This window comes from Triturus cristatus, chromosome 4_1 (genome assembly GCF_964204655.1).
Source record: "Triturus cristatus chromosome 4_1, aTriCri1.1, whole genome shotgun sequence".
Classification (NCBI taxonomy): Eukaryota; Metazoa; Chordata; class Amphibia; order Caudata; family Salamandridae; genus Triturus; species Triturus cristatus.
In genome coordinates, this window is record NC_140585.1 from 518,039,613 (window position 1) to 518,056,402 (window position 16,790).

The 16,790-nt window shown below is 43.6% G+C and overlaps 1 protein-coding gene across 2 annotated transcripts in view; it reads right to left on the reverse strand.

The window, feature by feature from the left end:
* Positions 1-2,954: 2,954 nt before the first annotated feature.
* Positions 2,955-16,790, reverse strand: part of LMNTD1 (lamin tail domain containing 1) — a 1,465,565-nt gene continuing 1,451,729 nt past the window's right edge. The window contains exon 17 of one of the 2 annotated variants that reach the window (XM_085652774.1): positions 2,955-5,211. In XM_085652774.1, coding sequence (XP_085508900.1) covers positions 5,071-5,211 — 141 coding nt within the window. In that variant the 3' untranslated portion in view covers positions 2,955-5,070. The remainder of the gene's footprint in view (positions 5,212-16,790) is intronic. The other variant, XM_085652773.1, reaches the window with a different exon arrangement.

The window sequence follows — 16,790 nt, forward strand, 5'->3', positions numbered from 1 at the left end:
TCTTGTCCCATCCCTGTGGGAAGCTATTATCATCACCTTGCTCAAACCGGGTAAGTCGGCCTCGAAATGTGCCTCTTATAAGCCACTTTCATTCATTAATAAAGACATTAAGATATTGGCGAAAGTCATTGCAGTCAGGCTTCTTCAGTATGTGGTCTTGATATATCAGGCGGGATTTGCCCCTGGTCAATAGACAACACACAACCTGGATACTTAATGTGCTCTTTTGCACCAGCTATGACCCTGTTTTAGTGCAGTAGCAGTAGTTTCAGGTACTGAAAAAGCATTGGACTCCCTAGAATGGAGTTTTTTTGTCTGCAGTACTGCACAGATTTGGTCTTGGCTATATCCAGGATTCACATGAAGGTAAACGCCCCACTTTTATGTCCAAGACTGTCCCTTATCACTATTGTTGTCTGCTGTTGCACTCAAACTGTTAGCTATTGTATTTCCAGAACACCATTCATAGGGAGTTGCTTTTTGGAGTGCACAGTATTCTCCTTTTTATGTACGCAGATGTACTATGTGTAAAAATGCCTGGGCATAATCCTGGCCCAATTATTGGAAAGATCCCCCGATTTGGTGAGTTTTCAGCCCTACGAAATAATTGGAGTAAATCAGAAATGTTCCTGCTGACCTCGATGATGTCCCCATTTGAGTCAGTGAGGTTCTGGGGGTGCAGGTTCACCAAGATACCAAAGTGATCCTAAAGGAGAACTGCTGACCGGTGCTACAAACATTACAACACCATGAGGATCTTGTCGCTTCTATCTATGGTTGGGAGTATTGCACCAGTCAAGAAGATCATTCTTCCCAAATATCTTTATTGATTTCTTAATGTAGCTATGACCTCATTCAAAGCAGTTTTTAGCAGATTGTGTACAATAATGAGCAGACTCATATGGGTAGAGAAACATCCAAGATTACGATGGGATGCATTAATGTTGCCTTTGAGGTTTTTCAGTGCCAGAGACTCAGGCACAATTTGCATATTATTGGTTTTATTCCTTACCATCATTCTGGAGATACAGAAACTGTGTTGCTGTGCCCTTCAAATGCACTATTAGCCGATGTGATGCCGTGACCTATGGTATTTATACCCAGACTCACTTGCATTCTTTAATGCTAGTTATGAGATGCAATGGGCAGGGGCAGTTGAGGTTGTACCCCATCCACCAGTGCTCTACACTAGACTGGAAGGCAGTAAATTGCTGGAAGGGACTAGAGTATGGGAGAAATATGTAGTATTGGAGTGCAAATGAGCTATAGTTATCAACAAGAGACGTCAGGTATGTGGGCATCTGGAAGCGATAGATTATCTTAACAAACAGCTGAAGGCACACCTACGTCCTCTGAGGTGTTCTGCACCACCAACATGGCAAATCGGCCAGCTTACAAGAGGTGGAGATGTCATAGGACAGATGTTGCAGTAGTAGTGATCTCATCAACTGCCCTCTTCATGGATCGAGTGTGATGGCCCTAAGCGTAGAGAGAGTAAATGCAGTAAATAAGCATGAAGTTGAGGCCCTGAAGTCATGGCAATTGGGGGTGGGGGGGCAGACATATGAGCCCCATTCGTCAGGGGAAAGCAGAGGTAAAGCGAGTGCCACCCAGCAGGTCTCTAAGGGTAGTGAGGACAAAGGGAGCTCTGGGGATGAAATCCCTCCCATCCGCCATCTTGTACTGATGCATTAGGGACTACACATTTCTAAAGCATATGTCCACAAATGGGTTGTCTTGGTGTTAAATAGCACATTTTGTTTGTTTATAAACTATAGTGCACTCATTTTGACATCTTTCAAGCTGAGTGGGCCTGCCAGTGTTAGAACCTTCAAGCACAGACTACTGCATTGGATGCATTAGTCCATACAGCCAGCAGATCTGGCGAAAGCCATCAAGATTCAGCCTGAGAGCAAGCCTTATCTTCATTATTTGTCACTGAGAATCAGTACAAATACTGCCTTTGTAGGGTTGAGCTTGAGGGAGGCATGCTTGATTCATAACGAGACAGTTTTCAGCTGGTCGATGACATGTCTCTGAGTGACCTTTAGGTACATCTGAGTGTCACTTGCCTCCTGATGGATTTTCATGCCTTTGGGTAGAGTAGGACTCTAAGCGGCTCTATATACAGGTTGAGGACTGTAGGGGAAAGGTGGACACCACAGGAAATAAAGATAGGCTCCGACATAAATGAGCTAATTTGACTGAGTTAGGATATGTTACTAACGTAGGACATGAACCATTGCACAATGAGACCACTGATAGTCCTTTGGAAGGCAAATGTGTCAAACAGGCATGGTGATCAATGACGTTGTAATTTTCATAGAGGTCAAGCCCAATGGGAAGACAGTGGCTAATATTGTCAGCGATCTGAAGTGCAACTTTAACCTCTTAATTGGTTGACATCTCTGTGCAACACACATTGGTAGTTGTGGCAGATGATGGTCTCGATTTTCTTATTTCGTTGGCTAGCTGCGGACTTCCTAATGATCTTCCATCAGAATGATTGGTAGATGATTGGACCGATTTATTTGAGGCCGTTATTATTATTATTATTTATTATTTATAAGTTTTATATAGTGCTATCTAGACCCGTGGGTATCAGAGCGCTTCACAACACGAATGAAATAGAATGGTGTAAACATTAGGGGTGGGCGGAATTTGCGTAATCGCGTTACGCAAATCTCCGCGAAACGGTAAAAAATCTCCGCGAACACGCAGAAATTCCGCAAACACGCGGAATTGCTTGTTCGCGATGCTTTTTTCCTGTTCACAATCGCTGTTTGCGTGCTCGGGGAGAAATATCTCGCGAACACGCATTTTGAGAACGCGAACAAGCAAAACATTTCGCGAAGTCGCGGAAAGCAGAATTTTGGGCAATTTCGCGTTCTCCGCGGAACGCGAAATTACCCAAATTCCGCGAGCGGAACGGAATTTACCGCCCAGGCCTAGTAAACATGGTATAAGGATACATAATGACATAGGCATAACATTCACGTTTTAACACAGAATACTTTAGAAATGGGTGTGATGGTTTAGGTAGGTGAAACAGTCAGATGACTATCAGTTCTTGACCGTCTAGATTTAAGGAGAGTCAAATAAGCTAGCAGATCCTGGATCAGTTGGCTTTGTCGGTAAAGTATTTGTCAATGGGATGGAGTTTCAAATCCCTTTTGAAGCATGAGAAGGAGGGGTTGCATTTGAGTTCGACAGGGAGTGTGTTCCACATCCTGGGTACATTACCCGAGAAATATCGTGGCTGAGTAGTTTGCTTTTTCAATTTCGGAGGGATGAGAGAGTAAGAGCTTCTAAGAGTTCTAGCTCTTCCTGCTTTCACAAGTTTGCTGTTTAGGTAGTTGAGGGAAACAGTGTGAAGGGTTTTGTGTGTGATGCATGCAGATTTGTAAATACATCTACCTTCAATGGGAAGCCAGTTGAGGGATTTAAGGGATGGTGTAATGTATTCAAACCATTTAACACCTGTTATGAGCCAGGCTGCCATGTTTAGTACTGACCTTAATGGGGCTAGCTGTGTTTTAGGTGTCCCTGTTAGGATTATGTTCCCATAGTCCATTCTAGATAGGACTAGGGATTGAATTATTGTCTTGAAATCATCCTGGGGGGAGGAAGGTTTAATTCTCTTGAGGTGTTTTAGAGCGTACAGTGCACCTTTAGCAGAATTTTTGATGTGGACCTTCATTGACAATTTCTTGTCCAGGGTAATGCCAACTGACTTTACCGAGTCAGAGAGGGCGAGGGAGCAATTTAGGGCAACCAGGTTCTTGAGCCAATCTTGGATTGGTAGGTGGTTACTTTTAGGTGAGAACAGTATTAATTCAGTTTTGTCTGGGTTCAGCTTTAGGTGGTTGGAGCAAAACCATGTTTGAATCTTGGTTAGTGTGTCATTGAGGTGGACTTCTTCAACAGCTGTAAGACCTACTCACTATAGGCAGAGCCTGAGAGGACGCCTTCTATGATAGAAGTGTTTAGTCACACTGCCAACGATATCCTTTAAAACCTACAAAAGATATTGTGGTTGTATGAGGTGGTATTCCATAGTGGAGACTTACCAGATAGGTGATCGCATAGATGTTAAAGGCAGACATGTGGGGTTGCCATGTTAACATTTGGTACCTTCATATTGTCTTTGAGCTGCCTGCATCTACTCATCTTGTCTTTCAATGAATTGATTGCTGTAAATACCGCCTGAAAGTGTTATTGCCCCCAAGAACAAGGAATATGCTGTCTCAAATGAGACTGCCTAGCACATTACAACAATTTGTACGGAGTAACTGTCAGTATTGTGCATGGTATCCATATAACTCAGAAAATCTTTAGCTGACCTGCCTAAGGCATTAGAGACTATCCAAATATTACAACTATCGATCAATTCCATAAAAATTAATTCGGAAACCACAGTTTTGGAAGATGTTTTTCAGGGAATATTAGCATTTGATAGGATGATATAAAATACTAAATAGTACAGCAAATGTGTATCACACAGGCCTTTCAGCCATTGCTGGCTTAGCTCAGTATATACTTTACTAGGGGGAGGTGGGCAAGGTAAGGTGTGTGCAATCAGAGTTAGAAGAGAAGATCTAGTATGAAGATATATTTGGGTAAGGTACATGCATCATATTACCACAATATTTGAGAAGCAAACTAAGACTCAAATTTTCAGTGGAACAAGGAAACCTTTCCTCTTCAGGCTGCATGGTGGATGTTGGAAATGTCTTATACAAAAGAGCACCTCTTTGTCGGTCATTCTGCAGAAGTGACATACAATGATGGTACAACATAAAACCAACGGAGTAGCCGAACCTCCTCTTTCTACCACTTAGCATGGAGGAAATGGAGACAGCTGAAGTTTACTAAAGGTCAGTGTCATGACAGGGTGGCTTCAGCCTGCATACATTTGGCGGGTTATATTTTTTTCTGCTTTTGTCTCTGATTACAATCATGCTGAAGTTCTTAGCTGGTCAATGTCGCGACCCAAGACACAGCTCCTACATGACAGAAAGAAGAGCCTTTGGCTTCATATCATAAAGCACATATATTCCATGGATATCATTAGATGTTAGAGAAGAGGCTTGGAGTCAGGGACGCCTGGCTCGGGAGCCTGATATTGTAGGATGAATTCGCGAAGTACTTCTGTAGAGCAGAGCCTGAAGGCACAGCGGAGCCTAAGTACATCACTCCTCTTGAATTGGGCTGCAAAATAAAAACAGAAACAGTTTAGGAACGCAACGATTGCATGAACATAAAGTCAACATGGAAGCAAGGAGAAAATTACACGCAGACAAATATAAAACTGTAGCTGTCATGATCGCTAGTTGTACGCAGCATTGCTGTTCTTCATTTAGACAAATTCCCATGAAAGAGTTAGAATTCTGCATTCACTGCTGAATTACTTTTTTTTTTTAAAACTGTTTGTCTCAACAATTCACTGAAAAACGTTAACATTTAGATTCAATTTCGCAAAAATTTGGAAATATGCCCTTACGGGCTTTTGCCACGAAATTTCACAAAATTAAATTATTAGTGGATGGAAGAGGGGAATCAGAAGTAAAACATTTTCTTTTGGCAACATTTAAATATATTCATGTTATTATGTTGGGTGACGAGAAACTATTAACAACTTTGCTCACAGCTAATATCTCAGCTAAAATATTTACATGACTCCCAGCAGTGTAAAACGATGAAACACAACAACTTTATAACATTATCATCTAATGTTCAATTCTTTCAAAGCATGGTACTGAAAGATTTTATATGAATTATACAGATTTCTGGAACATGTTAGCCCGTCAAAAAACACAAACAGACATACAAACTTAAAAGATTTTTGAAGAACTCTATGAACTTGGAGGTCAATGGACAGTAGGTAAATGGTTTTAAGAATGGAAACTATAGATGACTTTGTGCCGCCTTTGCTATGTACACATTTGTGAACTTTAGGAGTTCTTGAAGAGAGAAACATATTGTCTCCTTTTCTTATTTAGATCACTCAACCTCCCATATAATTTAGTATTCCAATGTTTCTGGCACATCCTACTTATACTGCTACTTTCTTATCAATATATTGTTAATGAAACATTTCATTGACATTTGTATTGAAAACATAGACTCAGACAATAAAATGAAACAGCGATAATAAAATACAATATAGGCCAATATCAATGACAACATATTAGGCTGCCGCTCCTATAGAAGATAAGAAAGGTCGTTGAGACAGGGCATTATTGTTCATTGCCAGAAGGGTGACATTACAGGTAGGTGAAAGTGCTCCCAACATGTACCCTACATCTTAGTATGCTTACATGGACAACCGCTTGCCTTATAAATTGCCATCTCCATTGAGGGACACCTTTCCATTCTCCTCACCATTCTTGAGCCGTGGCGAGCAGCAGCTGTCCATGTTTAGCAATACCGCTTTGAGCCACGAAACTCCCAGCCCTATGAGAGATCGATCACCTCATTCGAACCCTGCCTCCTTCTCAATACCCAACAACGCTAGTTTGGCGGATACCTCAATTGACAAACTATCCTCAGTACTAGGTTGGCCAAACACCTTCGACCTATGTTACCTCATCACACTGCAGTGCCAGATGACTTGTTAAAATTCCCATAGTGCATGCGACAATTTGCTGACTGGTTCTTACCCATCTTCTAACGAACATCACGTTCCTTAGAAGATGGGTAATTGTAGGCATTTGAAACAAATCAAACACAGCTTAGCTGAGATTGCAAGTAATCGGAGAGCAATCTAAGCCTATCTCCAGTGATCTAAGGCCGATTACAAACCAATGGTGGGTAGATCTGAGATATTCTCTTAGCTTCCAGCAGATGAGTCCAGCCTAGCCTTCAGCAGAATGAACTCTAGAAGCACACCCAAATCCGATTTCTGTACCTTAAGAGCATGCCTCAATTGAAGATATAGAAATAATTTTAATGTATTGAAAGTAAAGTCAGTGCAGAGGGCAAAACATTAATTCATGCGGTCATGTCCCAAAACATTCCCTTATTTTGCTATACCTCTCAAGTCCAACTGCCAGAAACTGGGAAGTCTAGTTATTTGTGTTGGCTTTGTCCTGCACCGTAGAGGTGTCTCGTGGCTCAGCCTGTAATCTCAACCCATCCAGCATAGTCCCTTACTCCAACAATCCAACCCTACTCTCCCGACGGAAGGAAGTGACCTTGGAACAGGATTCCCATATAGGAGAGACAACAAGTAAGTCCACAAACCAAGCCACCTCCATACAAAGGGCAGGGCCTTCTTACCTCTGCTTTAATAGCTAGTCGTTGACAACTATAAGTGCAGGAATCCAATTTTACAGTTGTATATCATCCATAGCCTCTTGCCCATTATTCACCAAATGAATACACTTATCAAAGGAGACATGAGAGGCTTCATCAGTCCAAAGGAGGCACACGCTATTAATTGACCTTCTTGAAAATATAGTATCAGGACTTCAAAGGAATAATTCTGGCAGACATAAAACAATTTGGGGTGGACCACTATCTTAAATAAGTCAAGCATACGCAAATTGAGATCAGAAGTGATTTACAGCTCCCAAGATCCCTATGCAGGCAGGTCAACAGGGGTGCCAAGTGGAGCTCTCACGAGTGCTGGCCATCATTTATTGCTGGACCTGTCATCCTTAGGATGGTCTCCCCCAAACATTTTGCCTGCTTCCCTCCTGTTTTTGCTGATTCTTTCTGTTGGTCTTAGGGCTCTGAGCACTTTACCACTGCTGACCAGTGCTAAAGTGCATGTGCTCCACCCCTAAAAATGGTAACATTGGTGTATACACGTATACACAATCAGCATATTTAGTTTACTTATAAGTCCCTTGTAAAGTGGTATAGCAGATACCCAGGGCTTGTAACCTAAATTCTGCCAATGGGCCTTTAGCACTGATTGTGCCACACACACAAGTAGCCTTTCAAACCTGTCTCAGGTCTGCTGTTGCAAGGTCTGTGTGTGCATTTTACTGCCACTTAGACTTGGCATTTAAAACTACTTCCAATCCTTAAACTCCCCATTTATTACACATAAGTCACCCCTAAGCTAAGCCAAAGACAGCTCATAGGGCAGCGTGCAATGTAAGTAAAAGGTAGAACATGTACTGTTAAGTTTTGCATGTCCTGGTTGTGACAAACACCCACATTCTTTTTACACTACTGTGAGGCCTACTTCTCTCATAGGTTAACATTGGGATTTTTTTTTAAAACACTCAAGCTGTAATTCCTGATTGGAAAGTAGTAGCTGCATCAAGATTTTTATCTTTGGAATGGTAATGATACATCCTCCTTACTGGTAAAGTTGGGTTTGACATTACTATTTTAGAAATGCCACCTTTAGAAAATGGACGTTTCTCCAAAAACAGGAAGGTTAATTGTATCTGCATTATGATGGCTCTTCCTGAGCAGGAAGGGAGGGGGGAACTACCACGTTCATCTGAATAGGCCGTGCCATGTTTCCCACACAAAGCGCTGATTACCCCCTACTGATAGTCTGTAGCCAGGGCTGGGAAAAAAGGGCCTATGTGCACTTCAAAGACCCTTCTTTGAAGTCCCCCCACTTCAAAGGCACAACTGGGTATAAGTACTGGGTCTCTGACCCTACCAAGTCAGGACACTACTGATCCTGTAAACAACTCTGCCAGGAAGAAGGACTGCTGTGCTGCTACAAGGACTGCCACTCTGCTGGACTGCTGCTCTGGAAGAACTGCTTTCTGCTCTGGTGTGCTACATGTTGCCAACTGCTTGCTACCCTCTGCCCTGCTGAGGAAAAGGACTGGACCCATCTCACTGAAACCCAGAGTGACTCGAAATGGCTTGCCACCTGTTACGAAGTCTCAGGGACATCAAAGACTTCATGCAACCCTTCAACAGCACCTGGACTCTGCCATATGTGAGTCCCTGCCCTGCCAAGTGGTGCGAATGCAGTCCTGGGCTCTTGGAATTGAGGCTTTCCATGTTGCAACTCTTGACAATGGCACATTGCCGGCATTGAACCAGTAGGAAACGTCACAGTGCACCCGATGATGCCACCTCACCAGCTCCTGTGATAATTTGACGACAAAGTCTCCATGAGTGCAAGGCTCGATGACGACGCATCACCCATCTTCAGTACTGCTCGATGCCGAAGCTTTACCCGCGCGGCTTAACGATGACGCCTCGCCTATGAATCCTTCAGATCGAGGATGACGATTGGCCTCCCTGCTCCTCACATCTCGACCTCAACCTCGATGGAGGCCCTCCAAAGGTACTGCTTTTAGGGGGCTAAGGCTTATCCCTGTATACAACCTGCGCACCATCTCAGACGGCCTGAAGATTGGATTTTCCCCTGTCTAGCATGACGAGATGTCCCTCATTGGCGCTCTAGAACTCCAAGCACTATATTTTGAATCACTCTTTAAAAATTCGTTACTCCGGTTCTACCTATTGGACAGTGATCTTGTTTTACTTGTTAAAATATTGTCAATTTTTCTAAACTTGTGTGGAGTATTTGTGCGTGGTTTTCATTGTGCTACTATGTGTGTTTTGCACAAATACTTTATATATTGCCTCGTTAGATAAGCCTGACTGCTTTGTGCCAAGCTACCAAAGGGTGAGCACAGGTTATATTATAGTGTGTATCTAGCTTACCCTGACTAAAGTGGTGGTTCCTGCTTAGACAGGGTGTATACCTTTGCTAACCAGAAACCCCATTTCTGACAATTATATATATATATATATATGTTCGCTCTTAGCCTTCCCAAAAGATTGAGCCTCACTCGAACATTTACCAAGGTGGCAAGCCTTTAATGAAGAGTACAAACAGTCAGCTGAGGCAGTTACGATCACACGGCCATAACGCGACTTGCCTGACGCGTTTCGAAGGAATCTCCCTCTTCCTCAGAGGCAGTCGGTCATAGATGCACGCTCCGCTCACCATCCATAAATGCAGAATACGCCCCCAGATGGGCGGGTCAATTGTCCCCAAAGCATTTGTCATGTCATCAGTGATGTCATGAGTGATGTCACTGACCATGTCATGAGTGATGTAATATGTGACGTCATCAGCAGTGCATTGCGGGCGCGCGAGTTATAGTTAGCTGAAATAACTATAACGGGGGAATTTCAATGGTTTTGTACAAGTGAAAAGTCCAGCTAACTATAACACCCCTGAAACCTATGGTTTTTTCAGTGAATTTCTGAGGTTTTTTAAATGCTAATTCCGAACTATAACGTGCCTGAAACCTATGGTTTTTTCTGTGAATTTCAAAGGTTTTTTAAATGCTAATTTCTAACTATGCCTACAGAGATAGGACATGTGAAGAAAGAAGAAAAAATGCACAGAAAGAAAAAAAAAGTGCAGAAAGAAGCAACAGAAGTCCTCAAAGACGAAGAAAAGTGCAGGAAGAAGGATAACGTGCAGAAAGAACAAAAAGAAGAGCAGAAAGAAGCCTTGTTGCAAAATCATCCTGTACCCTCAACTTTTTCAGACGGATACTGGTGGTAACTGAGTCTGACTAACCAGTCCTAGAGCCAGTGCTATGTTAAAAGACACTTAGAATACAGTGAAAACACCTACATACACTAGGGAACATTATGCGTTGGGGTCCCCCTGTGATTAGCATGACCTCCTCTGTAAGCCCCTAGTATATAATAGTGCAGGTGGATTAAAACTACCTCTTAAAACAGGCCACAGGGCGCTTTTGCACACGTTAACTCAGGCCCCGTCCCCTCCCTTCACCACTGTGTAAACACGCCCTGTGTCCGTTTTTAGTTGGGAGATTAAGTTCATTTGAATCCTGAGGGTCCCTAGGGTCCAACTAGCCTACTAGGTACCTCCAGTAAGTGCCACAGAGCTGCGTTGCAGAGAGGAGTAAAAAGTGGCACGGCCTGGACCACCTCTCTGCAATGCAGCTCAGTGGCGCTTACTGGAAGCACTTGGTGGGCTAGTAAGCCCCCAGGGGCCCTCAGTATTGAAGGGAAATTATATCCCCAATTTAAAACGTGCCATAGTGCGTGTTTGCACACGTCACCTCAGGCCCCGTCCCCTCCCTTCACCACTGTGTAAACGCGCCCTGTGGCTGTTCTAAGTTGAGAGATTAAGTCCCCTTGAATCCTAAGGGTCCCTAGGGTCAAAATAGACCACTAGGTACCGCCAGTAAGCGCCACAGAGCTGCGTTGCAGAGAGGTGTAAAAAGGGGCTTGGCCTCAGAACACCTGTCTGCAGCGCAGCTCCCTGGCGCATACTGGAGATGCCTGTTGGGCTAGTTGGCCCTCAGGGACCCTCAGTATTGAAGAGGAATTAATTCCCCAACTTACAACTCACCAGGGGGCGCCTTTGCAGAGTGCTGCAAGGAGGGGGCCTGGCCTCCGGCACGATGCCAGTCTTTTATTTATTTTAATTTTTTAAGAAGGGGGGCTGTGTGGTTCCCCTTCTTATTCTAATTTATTGGCCCTGATGACCCCATCCCCCACGGCCTGTCTCCTAATTATATGTGTTTGACCCCAATCCCCGGGGGCGGCCACTGTTTTTTATTATTTTTAAAAAATATATATTTATAGACACACCTAGGACATGCTTGACAAACCGTACGTACCTATCACCATGACGATTTGCGTGATATTCATTAAAAGGCGACTATGCATACAATGAATCCACGTGGAATGTATTTACACCACTAGTGAAGCTCTGACATGTCTGATGCCCTACCGTGCCTAATCCCGGTAGACACCCTTGTCGTTTATTTATACAAACATGGGTAGCTATTGACGGGCACATTTAATACACATGCACACCAAGCCATTCAAAGGGGATTCGACAAAAATTTGACCAAAACTATGCAAGAAACCCCCCTCACAGTTAATAAAACACACATCCACTGCCGGATGTGTAATACTTTTTATTTTACTCTCTGGAAAGGGGACGAACATCATTTGAGAGTCACAGCGCGCTCCTGGCAGAGCCCAATGCTGTGTTACACCCAACATTGCCTGCTGAGTGCCACACACCTCTGTGTTGTATTCTACCAGCTAGTGCATATGCTATGACACTCTCTAGCCCATGTGCACTGTAACACCACCCCGTGAATATGTCATGCCACACTTGTCTTCGCACGGGTTATATTGTCCCATCTAATGTGCCTTCCTCGATGCCTATGTTATAACACACAGTGCTATGCCATACATATTACAATCTGGGATCCATATCTTTGTCACAGTGCATATGCAACGTTACACTCCCCAGCACATATTTTATATTACAACTTTAGAGACTAGTTAGGTTACACAACACTGCCCTGTGCATATTACACTCCAAGGCGCATATCGCATAGCACGCGCTAGTGCCTGTGCTATCTCGCGCTCTCCAATGAATCTGTCATTGCGCACAATGTATTGCATATTATATTTCACGCCCGGTTCATTTTATATCACACTTTTTGGTGCATAGTTTATACCATACACTATATCTAGTTTTCATTGTCAATCGTGCTCTCAGGACTATGTTCTATATAACACTGTGTTCACCTACCCTTTTCACGGGCATTACATTTTGCGATGGGGGTGGAGGGTCAGGGGGTGTTTCTGCCAAGTGAGCCCGGAGTCACAGTCACAAACGTCCTCTTCTTCCTGAATAAAAGTAAGATTATGCTGCATACTTGTTCATATTTTAAGTAGTTCGCACAGACACACGTTTTAAAAACAATAAAGTTCCTAATACCCGCCTTCTCTGAACAGTTAGCTTGCTGCCCCATCCCCCTCCTCCCTATCCTCTGTTGTGAATCCATGGACTAGCCTCCTCCCTCCTGCCATGCATGGTCTGATGTGCTGCCACTGCCCTCAATTTAGTATGATGTACCAGTCCACTCCTCCTGCCCTCCATTGCCCAATTCTATGCACCATCATTGACCTCCTGCTTAAACTCTGTGCTTAGCTTGCTGCCCCTATTCTCCTTCCCCCTGCCGTCCGATGTCTTTGTGAATGCCCCTGCTCCATCCTTTTTGCCCACCATGTTCCATGGAACTGCCACTCCTATCTACTCTGAGTGTTCTGTTGAGCTGCCACTCCCCTCCCACCTGCCTAGCATTGTCAGATGACTGTAACCTGTCCCTGCCACCTCCACCCTGCCTGTCCACATGCCATGCCCCTATCCTCTTCCTCCTGTCCTACATGGTCCATTGTACTGCCACACCCTTCTGCCCTCCCTGGACTGTTGTGCTGCAACTGCTCCTCCTGCCTGCCCCGTGCGGTCTGTTGTGAGGCCCCTTCCCCTGAACTTTCTTGTCTGTGCACAGGTCCTGACCCTCCCTTCTATCCTCCATCGTCCTTTGTGCATGCCCCTGCACCCTCCTTCTTGCCCATCATAGCCATTGTGCTGCCACTAACCCTCCCACTTGCCATGCATGGTCTTCTGTGCTGCCATGGCACCTCCCACCTTCCCTGGGTGGTCAGTTAGCTGCCCCTGACCCCCTCCCACCTTCCCTCCATGGTCTGTGTGTATTCCATCACAGTCTCACTGTTGCTCTTCATGGTGTGTCTTGCTTCTAGTGCCCATCCTGCCTGACCTCCATGGCTATCTTGCTGCTTCTGCCCTGCCCCCTTGCCCCCAGCCCTCTGTTTACATGTGCAGACCCCTACTCCCTCCCTCCTGGCTTGTCTGTTCCATTGTAATGCCCCTGATCCTTCCCTCCTGCCCTTTATGGTCTGTTATGCTGCAGCTTTCTCTCCTGTCTGTCCATTATGGTCAGCTAGCTACCATTGCCTCTTGCCCCTCTGTTCTCTGTTGTCCATGTGCATGGTCCTGTCCCCTCCCTCTTGCTCTCTATGGATTGTTGTACTGCACTCCCGTCCCGCATGCCCTGTGTGGTGTATTGTGCTGCTGCAAACCCTGATGCCTGCCCTGCAGGGTCAGTTTGGTGCATCTCTCCATGTCCCTCCTGTCCTCTGTTATCCAAGTCCATGTCCCTACCCCATTTCCTTTCATGATCCAATGTACCATACTTGCGAACATTTTTAACTTGGTAAGAGGGAGATTTTGAAAAAAAACTGGGGTATTGAGTTTCCCCTTTGAGTTACATTGAAAAAGAGGAGATTGTAGACAGGAGACAGTTCAAATAAAGCCCATTTGAGCTTAAAAACATTGGACGTTTCCTGGCTGTTGGCATGTATGGTTGTACTACCATTGCCTCTTCCTTCTGCCCACAATGGTCTATTACATTGCCACAGACTCTCTTGCAAGTCCTGTATTGTTGGTTTGTTGCCCCTGCCCCCCTTTCCACTGCCCTCCATAGTCTGTTGTGCTGCCACGGCCCTTCCTGCCTGCTCAGTGTGGTTAAATTGTTGCCTTTGCACCCTCCTACCTGCCTTCAATTTTCAGAGTCCGTGCCCCTGGCCTCTGCCTCTCAACAGTATCCTAATGAACAACTAGATTGCTAACATTCTATATTTATTACAAAAGTGTGGAACGCCTGACGTCATCTTGATGTAATCAAAACTGTAATACCTAGAGCATTTCCTTTAGAAATTACATATATGAGAGCGTCTTATTGGCATCAAAAATTATGGTTAGTGCGCTAAAAGACTAAAATAAGGACATATTTTCTGAGTTTTCAAATAGCGACAAAGCACTTTTAAATTATTTGTTATCTTTATGTTTTTTTTATCCAGTTGACCACTTGATTAAATGTTGCACTTAGGGGAGAGGATGTGGTGTTACTTGAAGAACTGCAGACTTTGCTACTGGGGAACCAGGTTGGAGTTTCTGCTTCAGCTCGACATTCTGTGATTCTGGTCAAATCACTTAGTCTCCCCATGTCTGCAACCAAAATGAATTTGTTCTTGTGTGATGTAACCAATGCTCATGTAAAGCACTCCAATACCTGACAAGTCTGAACTATATAACACTGCAAAAACACAAAATAATAAGTGTTTTGCACACTTCTGTCATTGGGCTATATTTGGGCTACATTTGGGCTCTTTTGTCTCCGGTGGCCATCTTGGGAGATTTATTTGTTGTGAAGTTTCCTAATTTCCTCATGTACTGCAGTCTCCTCAGTAGGAAATGCTTTCAGTTTTTTACTTTGATTCCATCATGAAGGTATTCAGATATGTCACACATTTGCCATAAATTCTGAATGTTAGCACTCTAGTTGCTCATTAGATCACTGTAGTAAAACTACTGTTCACCATGGAAGTCTGCTCCTGGTATTAAAAGTGCATGTTTCAGTCTGCATGTCAGAATTTTTTAATGAAATAGAAGAGGATTTGAGAAGTCACTCAAAATGTGCCCTCATTTTCTTTCTTCAGCATTAATCATAATTTCTATGGCAAAATGAACCCCCTCATTGTGTTCCTTTTTAAATTAAATGTTTTAAGTGTTACCAGTTTATTCCAATCAAGATGGCTTCAGGTGTGCCATACTTTTGTCATAATGAAGACAGTAAGCGCTCTAGTTGTTTTTAAGAACACTCTGGGACATTCTGTCATTGGGCTATACTTGGGCTATATCTTGGTGATATTTGGGCTACATTTGGGCTCTTTTGTCTCTAGTGGCCATCTTGGGAGACTTATTTGTTATGAAATTTCCTAATTTCCTCATTTACTGCAGTCTCCTCAGTGGGAAATACTTTCAGTTTTTTACTTTGATTCCATCAAGAAGGCATTCAGATGTGTCACACATTTGCCATAAATCCAGAATGTTAGCACTCTTTTTGCTCATTAGATCACTGTAGTAAAGCTACTGCTCACCAGGGAAAACTGCTGCTGGTATTGAAAGTGCATGTTTCAGTCTGCATGTCAGAATTTTTTAATGAAATAGAAGAGGATTTGAGAAGTCACCCAAAATGTGCCCTAATTTTTCTTTCTGCAGCACTAATCATACTTTTTATGGAAAAATGAACCCCCTCATTTTGTTCCTTTTTAAATTAAATGTTTTAAGAGTTACCACTTTAATCCAAGCAAGATGGCTTCTGGTGTGCCATACGTTTATCATAAGTAGGACTGTTAGCGCTCTAGTTGTTCTTTGGAACACTCTGGGAAGCTGCAGTAAAACACAAAAGAATCAACTGACAGTCTCTGCCCTTGTTGGATGTACATGTTTTACTGAGAATGTCAGACTTCATTCTCACATGACTGAGAAAGATAATGTGAATTTACAGAAAAAAAGCTCTCAGTTTAGCTTATAGATCACCTTCCAAACCTCTGTGGTAAAAGCATGAGAAAATATTTTTCTCTCAATCATGATATCCCAGCAGAAGGCTTTTTCACATGGTGAAATCACCTTAGAACATACCACAATTCCTAAAATGAGTATGGTACCATCAACAAATGATTTATAATGTAACTAAAGTCTTAAAACCTTCTATTAACTGCAATGCTTTTTAATGAGGTGCTATCATGTATATTGGTCCCAAGATGGCTGCCAACACTTCTTGGATGAAGTGCTGACAGCCAATCAGATCTCGGGATGAGATGTGTCGTTAGGCTCCGCCCACATATATATGTGATTTTACTTTTGATTTTCTCAGGAACTACTGAACAGATTGACACCATATATGCAAAAGGCACATCCCTGAACTCAGGACTACCTCTCTGCCAAACTTCAAGTAATTCTGTTCAGCCATTCGGGCTGTACCTTGGACTAAAGGTCCCTATGGAAAATTGCATGGGAAAAACGCGTTTTGGGACCCCCCTTTTTTCTCAGCCCCCGCTTGACGAATCCCCCCGAGACTTTCAGGATAGGAGCGGAGCGGAGCGCCCCACCTATTTTTTAAATTTCGCGAGGATTCGTC